The sequence below is a fragment of the Larus michahellis genome, chromosome 9 (assembly GCF_964199755.1).
Source record: "Larus michahellis chromosome 9, bLarMic1.1, whole genome shotgun sequence".
NCBI classification, from domain to species: Eukaryota; Metazoa; Chordata; class Aves; order Charadriiformes; family Laridae; genus Larus; species Larus michahellis.
In genome coordinates, this window is record NC_133904.1 from 40,979,007 (window position 1) to 40,995,796 (window position 16,790).

Below are 16,790 nucleotides of genomic sequence, written 5' to 3' on the forward strand. Positions count from 1 at the left end.
CCATGTTTCATTTCTGGCATTTAGTTTCCTATTGTTTCAGCCTCGTTTCCCCTGCAACATTTGACAGCTTAATTTGGTAAAATGTCTCCTGACTCTCTTTCAGGCCCAGGATGTAATGATTCTTCACATTTTGTGAGAATAAGATCTTGGAAATCAGTGTGAGACTCAAATACAGGGGCATGGCAGATATGCAGGCTACTTTTGCAAAATTTCATGGGATTTGTTACTGACCTTCCGTGTAGTGGTAGAACTTGATAGCATTGTCAACTGGTACGATTCCAGCATGCTGGTCTCCCATAGCAGAGGTAGTGCTTAGCTCCTCCGTAGGGCTCATTAAGTTTTCCAGGCATTCAGTGTGACCACCTGGATTCCACAGGTAAAGAAGCTCAAGGCTGAGCGATAACTCACTCAGCTACTGTCAGCAGTCAGTAATTTTCCCTGTTACCCAGTGACAGAGCCAGGAAAATGAGCCAATTCTCCCAAGTCCAGCCCAGTAGTCTCCATCTGCTAGGATATGTTTAAAAGATGAGCTCTGTCTCAAAGATTTTACTGTCTAAACTAATAATTGTCACCTTCCCAGTTTGCAGATATTGGCAATTTCCATTGAGTTTTCTCAGACACACAGTTTTTCAAGCCCCTGTAGAGCATGTTGAAGTCAGCTGACAGTAAACTCCTTTCCTTAGCTACCTTTTGCTGACCCTGCGAAGTGGCCTGTGGACTCCCAGGGCTGTGCACACCACAGGTCAGATATCAGTCATCTAACTTTATGCTGGGAGGCCACAGGTCAAACAAAATTAATTAGGAGTTTGGAGAGGGGGCAAAAAGCACACACACAAGCTAGAAAACAGTGGCCAAATATGCCCACCACCCAGGTCTGGGATGGAAGATTATGGGTATTTGTTGAATTTGCCACATGAAGAGGCAGAGACAGTAAGCTTTACTTTTATTCCTATACTTGACTCTCTGACATCTTAGCTCTGCTAGCATGAGGCATGACTGCTGTTTAGCGATAGTGGCTTGACGTTTCCTGTTGCTTTGCTCTTGAAACTGCTTACAAAGGCAGTGATGCTTAGTGGGTGTAGCTCCCTAACTGGCAAAGGCAGCCTTTGGTTACATCCTTGTTGATTTTTAAATGCATATTCCCCCTCCTTCCCAACTACTCCAAATGTATCCATGTCAAGTAGATCTGAGAGTGTCTCCTACTGTTGGCAATGTACTAGCTCCTTAGGACAGTTGCTGGATGACTCTGCTGGTTCTTTTACTTATTTTTAGGAAGAGTGGAAGAAGGTCCTCATTCCAGCTGTTTCCTGAAATTTCCTCCATGTGGTAGTGTGAAGCAAAAGAATTACTACATGGGAAAAGCACTGACTTATTCCTATGCTAATGCCAAATGGTGCAATTCAACCGGGTCATTTAATGTACATTCCTTTAAATGTACATTAAATGTACATTCCTTTAAATGGGCACAAAATATTGGCTGAGCTCTTGCGTGTGCTTAGATCATGACTATATTAGTGCCAGTCTTGATTTGAGCAAAGTTCTGTCACATTTCTCCTGGTTGGTGCAGACCAGAAAATGCACTGGAAAAACTATGTGATAAATTACTATCAGGGATGGGGCTATTCAGAAACATTTTACTTAGCTTTTGGCAAACAGGTAGATATTTTCTCTATTATCTGAGATATAAATTTGCAGTGGAGATCCTCACACTGACAGCAACTACACTAGGTCATGCTAATAAGCACTGTAGAGTAATTAGGCGTATTAGGGCAGCTTGAAGTGGCATGTCCAAACCAGGTTAATCTGTCTGGCATTGGTACTAAGTGTTGCAAAACTATGGTAGCTTGGTCTTCATTTTGGCCCCTCAAGCTGAGTACAAACTAAGAGCTGCTCTGCTACTGGTACCTGCCTCAGGCTTAAGTTAACACAGGTCTGTGTGTGTATGCTGCAGTCGTGTCCCCACGTGCAGGGAGAGCGTTCCGCAGTGATTTAGCAAATGGCATGACTGCTGAGAGGGAGTGAGTCTGTGGAGATGGGGCAGGATGCAGGGGACAGAGGCATTTACTCTCGGTTCCCGGACTGGTAACAGAGTGCATTCCCACTGTTTTCTGTAGTAGCTTATGAATGTTTTTTTTCTCATTTGCCCTTCCCCCTTCTTATCCTTTTGGCTTCTCACACAATTACAGACTGAGCCTGTGTGACTGTATGAAAGGCATTTCCTCCTGTTACTTTTTTTTTTTAAGTCGGCTTCAGCCCACCAGCTGCTTTCCATTAGTGTTACACACACTCTCTAGGAGGGCAGTACATAATGCTTCAGGCACTGCTGAATAACACAAATCCCTCAGAATCACTGTCAGACAGAGGCTTCTCAAAGCAGACTGTAGGTGAAAGGAGTTCATCACATTGGGACCTGTCTTCTGGCAAGCCTTCTTGGAGAAGCCAAGGTGTGGGGACAGAGGGTGGTGCGGGGGTGCTGTCTGAATGCAAAGTGTGAAAGCTGTGAATAGATCTCTTTATGGGAATGGTTGTTTGCTCTGGATTTCTCATCACGGGTAGGAGCTAAATGTTGTCTGTTGCTATGGGGAATTATGACCCTCTCCTTGATCCTGGGAGAGTATTTTATTGATATTAAATATTATCTAGTTGCTTATCCAGACTTCCTGATGGCTACTATTGCTGTATTATTTGTGGTCTTTGGAAAAGGACCTTAAACTTTCTAAAACTCTTCCTCCTTTCATGAAACTTATAAGAGCAATATTCATTAACTTTATAAACTCCTCCCCTTGCTGTTAGCAGTGAAGGCAGTAGCAAGAGTCCTAATGTAAACTGCCATGTGTGCTATTCTCTTATGCCTACCTAAAACAATCACAGTCTGGCGAGGGACATACCAGCTAGGGGGTGGCAAATAAACTTGGAATTTCATCCTAGAAACACTGTGCTCTGGAAGGGTACAATGGGATCAGCTGTGCAAGGTCAGATCTCAGTTCCTGCTGTCAGTTGGGTCATACCCTGTTTAAACTAAGTTGTTTGGGGGATCCCACACTATTCAGCATGTTCCCTGAACACGAACCTTGAAGTGCAGTTTGCTTGGTTCATTGCATGGAGAGCAAAGGGGGCTTTGTTGAGTTTCTGGTGTGTTTGAGGGATATGAAAATTGAATAGAAATCTTGCTGGCTCTGCTATCACTTTATGATTGACTCTGAAATCCTGTTCCATGGGGTTGCAGAGGGTAAACTTTACTTCCCTTACTGTCATTTGGATTAACAGGTGCATTGATAGTTAGCTCTTGGGTTCCCAGAGATGAAAGCAATCAACCACGTTTTGTCAGAACAAAGTCCTCTAATGTGCTTTAATAAGACAGAGTAAAAATTTAGCCTGTCAGTCACCTTTTGATGCATGATGTAATCTGAATAAACTAAGCCATCCCGCAGTCTATGTTTTTTTTTGAAACTCGGTACTCAGGAGAAATAGAGGGGCTTTCTCTGAGGTCTTGCAGTAGCTTGAAGTGTGTTCTGGGGGGAGTCTGGCTGCAGGGTCGTGGCCTAGAGAACCAGATGAGGGGCATGAATTTCCTTATGCTGATCCATCTTGCTGTGCAAAGTGTGTGTCCTGAAATCTGGAGCATAAGCTTGATTTCGAGTAATTTTTGTAGCATGAAGGAAATAGGTCTTTAAAAGCACCAGGCAAAAAACTCACCTCATTCTCTTGGCTGCTTGCCATTGTTTGTCTTCTATAGGCTATGAAGATGCTAACTGAATGCAGTGCCTCGTATTCTTGAGTCTTTATTTCTTCAAGCATTTATTTGATAGGAAAGAGGCTGTTCAGGATTCAGCATCTCCTTTCATCTCTCTGTCATGAGGTCTTCCGGAATGCTTGTACAGAAGCACGAGACTGAAGCTGAAGAAACACTAAAGGTGGGGCAGGAGCTTGCTTGCTGTGCAGTCTCCAAGTCTTCAGCTCCACTGGAGAGACAGCAAGGAGGCTGAGTCCCTTTTCTGACGCTGAGCAGAAAGTGTTTCTGTTTGTCTTAGGCCTGTGTGAAATGCAGGAAACTTGAGTCCTGTACAATGTTAACTTCCCAGGAGTCCATAAGTACACAAACCAAGCAGTGAAAGGGAATCGTCTTGTCTTCTTTTAGTATTCACCCTCCTCAACACCCACCCCTTCCCTCCCCTCCCATATGAGGTACGTATTCAGTAATGTACAGTAAGGTACTCAGCTGGGAAAAGGGAATGGTCGGAACACTACCCTGGGACTTCATTTCTTTTGCCCTATCGCTGCCCTCCCATAGAGCACTCCAAATACCTGTCCAGTTGCCCCAGTTCATAAAAGGGAGATGAGGATCTTTGTCCTTTTCCTGGAGATTTCTTTTTTTCTCTTAAGACTCATTAGTTCCTTTAATGAGTTGAAGAGCTTCAAGTGAATGAAACACAGTAGGATTGTTAATGGAAGTTTAGCAGGAAGCCTATATCTAAACCATCAAACTAGATGAGGGTAGTGATGATTGCTAACTAGGTCCTGTTGCCTACTTTGAAAGTAAAACAAGCCCTGCAACTTTGTAGTTTTATTGCTTTAAAATACACCCTGGCAATGCACACAGGGTCTAGTAATTTCAGCTTTATTGTTGTGATGGCATCTATATAGGAAGCCACTTCACTGTTTGCAAGTAATTCATTAATTCATAGGTGTAATAATCCAGTCCATCACCCTGTGCAAGGAGAGGTGAACACCATGTAGTCAATCTTTGCTGCTCTCAGTGAGCTTTCAGTCTTTTCCATGGCCTTACACAGGAATTGCTGCAGTGGACTTACTGGGCAGGACCAGGCAGAGGCTCTGCAGCAGGAGGCCTGTGCATATGCAGGGACTGCAAATGCTGTTTGAGAGAGGATTAAGAACATTATTAGAAAGTTACAGACTGGGGAAATGTGCCCACTGTTCCACTCCTAGTAGGAAGCAAACAGCAGCTGGGACTTGACAGCTCTACTGCCTTGGCTGGCCATAGCTGTCAGTCTGTCACTGCTCTCCCTTGACTGCTTTCCTGCTGACGAGACAGTCTCCTTCATCCCTCTGCGAGCTCCTTCCCCCAGCTCTCCTCTAGCATCTCCTGGCCTGAAGAGTATCAGAAATACTGCTTTAAAAGGCCATTTATTTAACCTCATATTTTTATCACTAAAAATCAATACACACGGAGTATTTGTTTAAAACTTTGTCTCTAATGGCGTAATGCTCTCGGAAGGCTCACAGGGTGCACATGGTTAGTACAGCTGATTGAACTGAACGTACATGGTATTGATACATCCTGACACTGCATCTGTCAGCTGTCATTAAGGCCTGGAAGTGTTGAACGTCTGAAGGTTCGATCAGTTAATGCCTATGCACTCACATGTATTTGTATTGATGGGGTTTTTGTCCTCTTTTTCTCCATTACATTAATCCCCAGGCTAGGGTTTGCTGCTCAGAACATTTGTTAGCTGTTTTCTGCAAAGTACAACTCACTGCCACCAGAATTTGAAGTCTAAGTGTCATCTAATTGCTAAGTTTCCTTCAGGTATGTCATCAAACTTGTAATGATGGAACTTACACTTTGCAGTGTAAGTTGTTTTTTTTTGTAATTTAAATACTTGCTAACTGAAAGCTTAGAAAAATCTGTGATGGTTTCCCTCACCTCAAGTCACTGTTCAGTTCACTTGAAAAAGATGATACTGTGATGATGTATACATAGGCACCAAACTGTTAGGTCCTAAATGGGGCACATTTGCAAACAACTGATGGACCCTGGCAATTGACACTTGACCTCCATATGCCCCAGAGAACTCATCTATAAAATCGAGTTAATGCTGGAGCTCATCTGATTTGAGTGTGAAGCGTCTGCCTTGGAGCTGGAATTTGCTTGGAGCTTTGCAATTATAGTTCTGCTTGTATAAAAGATATACCAGTTGGAAATAAATGCTTGCAGTTATAATAAACACAGCCGTCAAAATATCTCCAAAGGCTGGATGGATTCTAAGTGAGCAGCTGAGATGGTCGAGTAATTTAAATAAATGTACAAGCAGTGAAAACAAAGCTGGATCTGAAAGCAGCATTTTCTCTTGCTTTGATTTTATTGAAGGTGGCTAAAGCAGAAGTTAGGGGTCTAAGTGAGCCAAACGTCAGGCACACTCACATTCTGTGAAAATAAGCTCAAGTCTGGGGACTTGCCAGTTTGTCCTTGTAAATTTGTTGAGTGCTTTCTCGATGTTTTATTTCAAATGCATTTCCCTTTCCCGCAAGAAAAAATATAATATAATCAACATGCACAGTGTATAAAGTTGAGGGGGAAAATTGGAACGGAATTTCTTTTTAATACAGAGAAAGAGTCTATGAGAAAGTCTGCTCATGGCTACTTTAATCAAAATATGCAGGAAATGCAGACATTTTCATAGATAATTGATGATATGGGGAAAAATGGAGAAGAGTCGAATGGTTATGATCGTCCAAAAGGGAAAATCTTAAAAGTCTTATTTTTCATTGCTTCTCAATATTGTCTAACAATTGTTTCAAAAACATCCTCAGTGCATCTTATTTAGAAAACGTATAATCAGTCCTGGTCACTGCAATGACTTTTTAATTGATTTTAGCAAGTTGAGATGAGATTGTTTGGAACTACAGTGTGTTAATGCACTCCTGTGTTCCCGGCTCACAGGTGATCTGTTATAAACCAGAAGACTGCAGTCTATGTCTTCCATTTCTACCCACAGTTCAGCGGCGCGGCAGTTTGCATATCTGTGTGGCTAGTACAGGTGGGCTTGCTCCACGGTCTGTTTTTTCGCAGAAGCCCCACTTCTCCCCGGGAGAAGTCTGCTCCCCCCCCCCCCGTTTTTTTTTTTAGACAGCCCCATCACTTCTGCCTCTGATTTTGTGCACCTAATCTTGTAAGGTTATCTGAGAGCTCATAGGAAAGTTCCAGTGCTTTTGGGCATGAAAGATTATAGAATGTGTGGGTAATACAGAAGAAATAGAATGGTTTACTGATTGGCAAAATTAGTGTAGAATAATAATCTTGCTTGCTCTTGTGATACTTAACTTGGCAGTATTGTTATACCACTTTGAGGTGGAAAATTGTTAGATGAGGTCTATGCAGAAAAGGGAGCGGGATTTGTTTCTAGGTATTTTCATTTGTTTGTAAAGATTTCTTACTCTTTAAGTCCTGACACAGCATATTGGAACTGCTACCTATGTAAATGTATCACCTAGATATCTTCCATAACAAAGGGCAGTATTTATGAGCTGCCTTGCTAAACTGTCACATTTCCATTGTTGCTTGACATTTGTACTGTAACTCTCGTGGTCGTCTACTGCTTAATTCCTTTGTCTCTGACAGAGACCCATTTAAGAGTCTTGGAAAATATAAAGTGGAGCCAGTTAACATTGAATGATCTTAAAACTAGGCTGAACTTTTGTTTTCATCGGGGAGGAAGATGATGCCATCAGCTAATTTGGTTGATCAATAGCCCAGCTTGCGATAAGGTTTCAAAGCTTGTGGCTAAAAGCTGATTGCACTGGATCCAAAATAAATTTGATCTATTGGTTTCCACAAATGTAGCATAGCCCAGGATGATGCTTCAGTGCTGATGCTTAACTAATTTTAATAATGCTGACAGACTAGCCTGGTGCCTGCTGTGAGGACACTGTAATACATGAACCCTCTGCAGCAGAGCTCTTAAGATGTTTTTTACAGTAGCATGGAGCTGTCACTCTAGCAAAGAGCAATCATAAAGGTTCATTATTCTGAGACTGGGAAGCATTACAGTCTTTGCTGAGCAAGTTTAATGACATCTTTCATTAATGCAAACTTTTATCCTGGTTTCCTAAAAAGAGAGAGGTACTGGCAAGATATTAGACTCATTTGTAAGTTTTGCCTGGAGAAATAAGCATTACCAAAAAATCAGGAAATGTTCTGTGCTGAAGTACAAAAGAAGTTTGCAAGCCATGTTTGTGATAAGCATTTGGGTATGCAGTTTCAGAAAGGAACCAGCCAGGTTGTTTCTTCATGCTGGGTGAGACCATATTCTGCTGGGAAGGTGGACTAAAATTTAACTGATGCTTTCATTTCTATTTCAGTGACTATATCATGGCTACAGGGCCAACAGAGGTCACACAGTCACCTGAAATAGGAGACACAGTTGAAGAGTGCACAGGTAAGCAGTTCTTCTCTGAATGTATAGCTGATTTGGGAGTCAAGATTTATTTTCTTCAGGTCGAGGGGTCTGTAGTGACCTGTTATGCAGTGTTGTGTTGTTTTTTTAGTGTAAAAAAAAAAAATTTGTGTGGCTTTGTCAGCTGACAATGTTATAGGAAGTATCTTTTAATGTGCAGTACTGGAGGGTTGTAAACTGATGGAGTATATTCTTTTCCGATTCTAGCTTGGATTTTCTAAAAGCATGCGTTAGAGCTTGAAGGGCTGATTGTTGTGCCTGCTTTGGTGGATCCTACAGAGGTGGGAGCTAAGCGTGTTAGCCAGCCTCTGTCTGTGCGAGCTGTATCAGTACCCGCACTGCAGCCTCATTCTCTGCTTCTGGCCACAGACAACTATTTGTTACTTATTCTTTAATTTAGTGGCATGGGCTGATGCAAACAGCCGTGAGGGAATGTAATAATAGGCAAGAAAGGAAAATATCTTACTTATGCCAAAGAGTTGTCTTAATTAAAGGAAATCCCCTTTACCAGTGTTCAGACTATCTTTGAGGAGATAGGTGAATATGAAGAATAGCATCATGGCTGAGGCATTTCATGAGAAGTGGCTGTCATATCACTTGTTTTTTTTTCTTTTCTTTGGCTAATGTCTCACAATCATCTTAAATGTTTGTGTTTCTAAGGTCATCTTGCTTTATCTTTTAGAAATACATTTACGACCATCAGAATATTGGTAGAAGAGAGAAGCAACTGGCAAAGTGACTGTTAGTTGAACTCTGCATGGCAGATAGACAGGGGTGAAGAAAGTGTAATGGATGCTCAGCAGTAGCTGGTTTCTTAAATTTATAATAGAGTTTATCACATAGTCCAGTGCTATCTGTGTCACACTGGTGAACTTGTGCAAAACCCACGCATGCAAATTTTGTACGTGGGTTCACTAGGAGATTCAGAAAATGAATCAAATTCTGACCAGGGTGACAAGGAAGGCAGGAGATGGCTTGCTGTCTGAAGTGTTGGCTCTAAAACCACCAGGAATATTTCTGTCTCTAACTGAAACAAAATTTTAAAAAGTTAAAGCCTGCTGCTCTGTTGCTGAAGCATTCATGAGACACTTCACTGGACCTGGATAAAGCCACTTCAGGATCTTTTGTTTACATTCCATGTAACGTAGGATTGCCTCACCTCTTCCTCTTCATAGCTTTAATTGGCTTGTGATGTAAAGGCTCTAGGAGGCTAAAATTCCCAACCTTCAGTCTAGTCAATTAGATTAATTTCTTGAGGTTTACCTTATTGTCTGACTAGTAGTAGAGGGCTTTCAGTGCATGCTGCTCCTTCTTGATGGCAGTAACCAGGTCACTGTTCAAAAACTGTCAGCACCCATTAGCCTTACTGAATTCCATGATTTAATTACCTTTCTGGCAATATCAGGGTGGGTTTTTTTGAAGCTAGAATCATGGTATTTTCTGAGAATCTTATCTGTGGTTGTTTTTTTTTTAATCATGTGTTTGAGGAAAAAATGGAAAATGTGCATTGAATGCACCTTAGGAAGTCAGAGAGCACAGAAGATCCCAAAATTAACTGTTTAATCTAAATGTGATAATTGAGCTCTCAATTCAGATTTTCCCTATGCTTTTTACAGTCTCAGTCTGGCACTGGAAAAAGCACCTTTTTCTCTTCTATCTTGTTATTGGGAAGAACCATGCAAAGAGCAGAAAGACATGCATTAATTTTCTCTGTGCACAGGTGAAACAATGAAATAGGCAGTACCCAAACAGTAAAAAATAGAGAATAAACAAACTTTACAGAGAAAGCAAAATGCTTACTCCTGCTCCTTTTCTGTTATAGTGGGTTAAATCATAGTTAGCATAAGCAACTGATTTTTGGGAAGGCTTTTGCTTTTTAGGGCAGTAGCCTTTAATCTTTCATTTTTAGTGCCATAAAGCTGAAGATTGGTAACATTAAGAATTCAAAAATCATGAGTCATTATTCGTCAGTGAGTGTAGGGGGAATAGGCATAGTTGCCTGAGCTTGGGTTTTTTCCTCTCCTTGCTTTGACTGGATTTTTGTTACGCAATGAATTTTTTCCATTTTAAGTAGTAAGATCCTCTTGTATATTATTAGCTCAAGTATCATAGAGCACTCAACCAATTTAGTGATATGTTGGGCTACTTAACAGTGCACTGAAATGTAGGCACCTTTAAATTAAATGTGTCATCCTTTTAATGGTGCGTGAAACCAGCGCACAACTGTTCGTAGCAGGAAACGAATATCAACACCGTCTTTCTGGACCATGTCTTTATTGCCAAATGCTCTCACATAGCGCAGTCCCACAGTTTTCATCTGCATGCGGCACTAAGTGTCTCGTAGTGATTTTATGGTTTTTTGCGTAATGATATGGCAAGTGCCCGTCTTCTGGAACTGCAGGGAAACTTACTGTTTTCTCATTCATCTGAAACAGCTGAAGGCAAGCAGCTGAGCAGAGCGCGGCTGAAGAGGAATTATTGCTGGAGGGGGGGTGCCCTGCACATCAGTGATAAATTAGAGGCTAGAGAAGGCACTGAAGTAACTGGTGTGTCTGCATCAGAGGACACTCTCTTGCACAGTGATACCCAAGTGTTGTCCTGTGCCAGCTGAGGTTTAGTCATTGGCAGTGTTTGCAGATCCTTTCCATGGGCTCCATTCTAAAGTTAGCATCACTTCTGATCCAGACAAGTATTTGGAGTAGTACCTTTGCAATGTTATCCTTTGTGGTAGGACTTACGTCTCTTTCTCTTAGATGTCCTTAGAATCACTTTTTTTGTTGTTGTTGTTGTGTTGTGGGTTTGTGGTTTTTTTTTTAAACATTCTCCTGCTTCTCTGGAAATACCAGCATCTAATTAAGCTCATGAGTAATACTTGCACTAGGATCGAACTTGCTTTCTGTCCATACCACTGTCAGCTGGCCAGTGTACATGACAATGTCCTTGTTTTTCATTTAGACTGCCTTTAAGTTGCAGGGCTCTCTGCATGTAGCAAAGTCTGCCATTTTGTTCTTTTGAGTCATTGGACTATTTTAGCAGACATTGCTGAATTGATAATTTTGGGGCGCTGCTTTCATGAAACTTTTTAATCTTTTGTTTTGCTGATGTAAAATAAACCAACTGAGCTTTGACAAGTTTCCTGGGAGAATACCATATACATTGTTAATTGCTGATGAACGGCAGTAATGGTAGGGAGGCATTTCTGAAGATTAGTCTCTAAAGGACACTAAACACACTTGTTTTATTTGAGAGGCACTGTGGCCTCCTGGTTGCTGTGTGACCTGTCTTCTCTTACCAGTTCTTGCTATGGGTGCAGTATGAAACTCATTGAGCCCCATGAGAGTCTCAATAAATCCAAAACCCTTAGTGTCAGCTCCGTAGTCTGGGGCAGGCAATATAACCTGTATGTTTTCTACTACTATCTCATTCACTTACTGCCTGATAAGCAGCAGTGGAAGATAAAAAGGTCTTCCACTGATAAATCCTCCATAGGAGTGCTACATCCCATTATTATTCAGATGAGTGCGACTCCATTGATAGTTTTGCTCTACATGGTTTGAAAGATAATTTGGTCTCAGTGATTTGAAAAGCAAAGTACAGATCTTCCCTGGCTGCTACTGCTCTGCAGAGAGATAGCTGTTTCATTAGTCCGTGCTGGACAGTGTAGCAGCATCCTTGTAAGTCCTGACACATGCTGCTGGCACTGGTCTTGAGAGCAGGGAGGAGACAGGGTGAGTAGATCTCAGTATCATTGTTTATTTCTCAAAGTGGCTACTGTCTGATGCAGCTGTGTGGTGGCACAGTTTCAACCTAGATAAGGCCCATTGGCAGAGATCCCTACATGTACAGGGCACACGTTGAGACAGAGCATTGCCAACTAAATCATTGCGGGGAGAAGACAATAATTGTGTTGAAATAATGCCTTGCTTATGAAGGAATCCTCCAGCTGTGAGCATTTATTATGCCAACTGCTCTAAAGTATTAATTGAACAATGTATTTGGCTCAGATATGCAGTGATGTTATTGCTCTGCATATGTATTTAAGTCAATCACAGGAGTCTTAGTACAATAGTTTGTCCCAAACCACTCTAAACTGACCCCTCAATGTAAGGGTCAGTGACAAAACGCAGCACTTGTGTATTGAAAGCAAATACAAATAAGAATGTTAAAGTATCTTAGATTATTACAAATGAGAGAAGTCAGTGATGTTTTGTACGGTTTATATTGTTCTTTTTGTATTTCTTTTCATTTGGACAATGGAAAATCTGAAATCAGAATAACAGTTTTCTAATTGTGTTCTTAGGCTTGCCATGTTTGGGGGTTTCACATCCTGCAGGGCAGCCTCTTAATTTAAGTTTGCTCCATTGTCCTTGGAGGAGTTGTTGGTTTTATTTTGGGGCAGTGGTTTAATGTGGAAACAGATATTCTGCTTTCAGAGTTTATAAATTCTTTTGCCAGTTTCAATCTTTTTGCCAAATGTTGAATATCCTTCAGGTGTTGTCTCCTTACAGCACTGAGTAAAGACAAAGCAGAACTAAACTGAGCTAAGTAAAAAACAATAAGAGTTAAAGACATCAACGTAATTTTTTTTTATTGATATATGATTGCCATGATCGCTGTTCAGTTGTAGGTAGATACATTCTCTATATAAGGTGTATTTTTCATAAACTGGAACCTAAGTAGGCACCACTATTGTCAGTTTAATGCCAGTGTTGCTTTATAGACAGCAAATGAGTAACTGCAGCTTCACCTTTCACTGGACTCCAGCACTGAATTATTTACAAAGGAGCTGACTAAAACTGAATGGGCTGCTCTAGCTTTGAGGCTTTCTCCAGAATTTAAGAGATAACATTCTCCAAACTAAGAAACACCTCCGACTTCCATAATTTTTCATTTTTCTCATGTTGCAGGAAAGAAAAAATCCAAATTTCAGACTTTCAAGAACTTCTTTGCCAAGAAGAAAAGGAAAGAGCCTCCACCTCCCAGGGGGGAGAGTAATTTAAAACCTAGCCAGTCCAGCAGCGATGTCAGCATCTCTGTGCTCGACACTACTGCACTTCATTCACTGAAGGAGGCTGGGTAAGCTGGTGGGGAAGGAAAATAAATAAATAAAAGCAGACCTCTCACAGCAGTAGGATGAAAGCATGAGTTGGCCCCTTAGGAGTAACCTCCGTCCAAGTTTATGCAAAACAAGCCCTAATGCTGATGAAGGAATTCCAGGAATTTCCTCTTTCTTTGCTAGTGCTTCAAAAGCCAGCCTGGAGAGGAGGGGGAGGGCAGCCAGGGGCAGGGGTGATCCGACCTCTTAGTCTAAAACTGCAGATAGCCCAGATTGTTTTGATTGGTTTTAATGTTTGAAATCTGTCCTGGAAGGTCTGATCAGCAGCAACTTTACAAGAGGACGATGATTTGAGTAGTGCTAGTACAGAGAATACGTGTGAAGTTGAGTTGCTGGTTTTTAGTATGAATAGTGCCCTCTGTCATGGCTAGAGTAAAGGGAAAGAAGTATTTTCGGTGTATTATCAGTATGAGATTCCTGTTTTAACTTTCTTACGTAGCCATTTAGGTATAGATAACAACTGTAGGCCTCTAGTTTTGTGTTAGCTACCGCTGTAGGGCTGTTCCTGTGAGTGAGGATTGCAAGTCCTTAAGGTGTATCCAGGGAAATTCTCAGATCCCTGAATAATGTTGGTTCAAAAACTTGTCCTTTTTTCAGTTAGTGTAATACAAGCTATTAGCTTGCACTGCTAACGCTGTTTCACTGATAACCTTAGACCATCAAGGTACACAACACTTCCATTGCACGTCTCTGACTGAATCTGGGGTGGGACAGCCCTCTGAACATGGTTATGTCTCTTGCCAGGGGTGTCATGGATTGGTATCTGGCAACCTATAATGTGGCTGTTCTCCAGCCCTCCACCCTCCTCATACTCCCCTCTTAGCTCCTCAGCCAGGCTTCTCTTTGGATTACCCTAAGCCTCGGGTCATGGAGCTGCAGATGTGCAAAGTGTGACAAAACATCCTGTGATTTGCAGTGTTTTGTTGGAGGGATCCTTGGACGAGTGTAAGACTGGCAGAGGGCATGAATAGGTGACTGGAGTGGGACATGCTGAAATCAGCCTTGCTGCCAAATGCTTTGTATCATCAAATAAGGCCTTTGGTGGAGCTGGACACTACATTTCTTCTGGTGGAACAGTTTGTAGATGTTACTTTCTCATGGGTGCTTGTTTCTCCTTGCCCCACCTTTCTCCACTCTCCCTGTTGTGTTTACGCAACCACATCATGAAAATGCTCTGGGAATGAAACAACAATCTCTTTAGTTTGTTTGTTAGCATAACAGCAATAGAGTAAGTGACCACACAACCTGTCCCCTGGGGTAAGGGAAATTAGAATGACTCAGCTAACCCAGTCCAAAAAGCTTAGGAAAAGTTGAGTTTACCCCATCAGCCCATAGGAGGGATCTGGCTTAAAATTAGCCGTCTGCTCCAGAGGCAGTGTGGGTGCGAACTCTTTCTCTTGCTCTTAACCAAGTACTTCAAGTCCAATTGCTGTTTACCTCAGCACTATCCTCTAGTGATTACGAACTGTTTTGCAAGACCAGAGATCAGGAAGTGAGTAAAACCCTTCTGGTTTTTCCCTTAGAGATAGGATTAAATGGACTATCCAAAAAAATTAGAGGATATGTTTGTGCTACTTAAAAACCCTATCATGTCCAGACCCTGCATCACATAAGCATGCTTTCTAAGTACCTAGAGAGGCTGAACAACATAATCCTCTGGAAAACCTGATCCTGAAAGCCAGTGGAAATAAAACTTGTGAAGGTTTATAGCAGAACCCTGAGCTTTGCAATTTCTGGCATGCAGAATATCAAAACCAGTCCTAGAACCATGCTGCTGTTTGTTTGTTCTTGAGGCAGAAGCACTGGTTTTTCTTTTTCTTTTTTTTTTTTTATTTTAAATAATGTAATGTTTTTAAAATTTAACTTTTCTGAATACTAAGCAGAGACCAAACGCACAGATGTGCCAATGCTTCTTGTAGCAGCCAAAGGGATGTGCCCAGATGTCAAGGTGCTGTGAGGAATCAATGGGATTTGGCATCTGTGAAGGGGAATGGAGCATTATGTGCCACTGCCTCTTTATCTTCCGAGAGGCATGAGTTTTGAATGGAAATGGAAAAACCTTGATGGCAAACTCAAAGCATGTGCCATGGAGTACTTTTTTTCTGTATCGTCAAAAGGATAAAAGACCTTAAGTAGAGGAAAATTGGGTCCCAAATAGTCTTATTCCTGTTAAAAAGCTTTGAGCAGGAAAAACTGCTGGGACAATATGTAATATTGTCCTGGTCTTTCTAATGAACGCTCACTCCTTTGGTGGGCTGCAGTTGTTTCTGAGAGAGCCTCTGCCTGAAGGAATTGTGTCACCTTTCTTTCCCCTACCTCAAACACTAATAAAATAAGTGGGTTTGAAGCAACAAGCAGTGGAAGATAGCGCAGGCCATGATGAGTTTAGGAGCAGCTTTATTGCTGGCCGTAGAGTCCCATCATTTCCTCAGTCATGGCAGCTCAGGTGTTGCTACACATGAATGAATTGAGGATTTGTATAGGGAAATCAGTGTGGAGATACAGTGGCTAAAACGTCTGGGGGTTTAGCTAACAGTGCATCTTTAGCTTCAGCACAAACATAAATACACTGCCTGGAATTACACATGAATGTATATTTGCACATAAGAGACTCATCTGTACTAAAGCTGCAGTTAATTCTATATTTAATCCAATGCTCTTTTTGTGACTGCCAGAAGAAAATACAGTCATTCTCTTGCAAACACACGATACATATGTGGAGAGATAAAGAAAGAAACAAGTCTTGTACTGGCAGTCTCAAGAATAAGGAAACCTCAGCTCTTACTGCTAAAGAATTCCAAGTAAAGGAAGTAGGAAATCCCCCCCCAAAAAGGTTTATACATCCTAATGCACATGAATTCTTTGCAGTAAATAAAATAAAATCAAACACACAAGAAGATGAGATGGCTTCATTCACTCTAATGATGAGATAAGGCAAGTGTCTTACTTGTGTGTAGAACTGCTGTCCTAGAAACTAACACAGTCATTAACTATTACGTATAATGGGAGGAAGCACAAACTCTGGCCAGTACTGTGAGAGAAAGAGCTCAAATTGTCTTTGGCACAACATAAACATAGAGCAAAATTATTTTGGCCTACTGTGAAACAGCGTTAACTGTTGTCCTGGTTTGAGGTAAAACAGAACCAACTTTCTGTTCATTAATTTTATTTCTTAGCTAGGCCTCTTCTAACTCTCTGAAATTAACAGCGTGTTGGGTCTAAAACAGTTCGTTCAGAGTGATAAGACAGTTTGTGCCAAGGAATGGTATGCACAGAGGCTCTTGATTATACTTATTTCTGTAACAGCCAAGGTCAGCTAATTTCGTTATTTGCCCCATTAGAGGATCAGAAGTGGAAAAGCGTAGAGGGGTCCCACCTGCAGAGAGGAGCAGACAGGACAGGTCACCCAAAATTGACCAACAGGGGCATTCCATCCCACCTGCCCCATGCTCAGTATAAAAGCTGAGGGATCAAAGGGT

General features: G+C 41.6%; 1 protein-coding gene across 7 annotated transcripts in view; it reads left to right on the top strand.

Annotated features, from left to right (window-relative positions):
* KIAA1210 (KIAA1210 ortholog) overlaps window positions 1-16,790 on the top strand; it is a 120,294-nt gene that overhangs the window by 22,538 nt on the left and 80,966 nt on the right. For all 7 annotated transcript variants that reach the window (XM_074600288.1, XM_074600289.1, XM_074600287.1 and 4 more), the window contains exons 2-3: window positions 8,101-8,177; window positions 13,103-13,271. In XM_074600288.1, coding sequence (XP_074456389.1) covers window positions 8,111-8,177; window positions 13,103-13,271 — 236 coding nt within the window. In that variant the 5' untranslated portion in view covers window positions 8,101-8,110. The remainder of the gene's footprint in view (window positions 1-8,100; window positions 8,178-13,102; window positions 13,272-16,790) is intronic.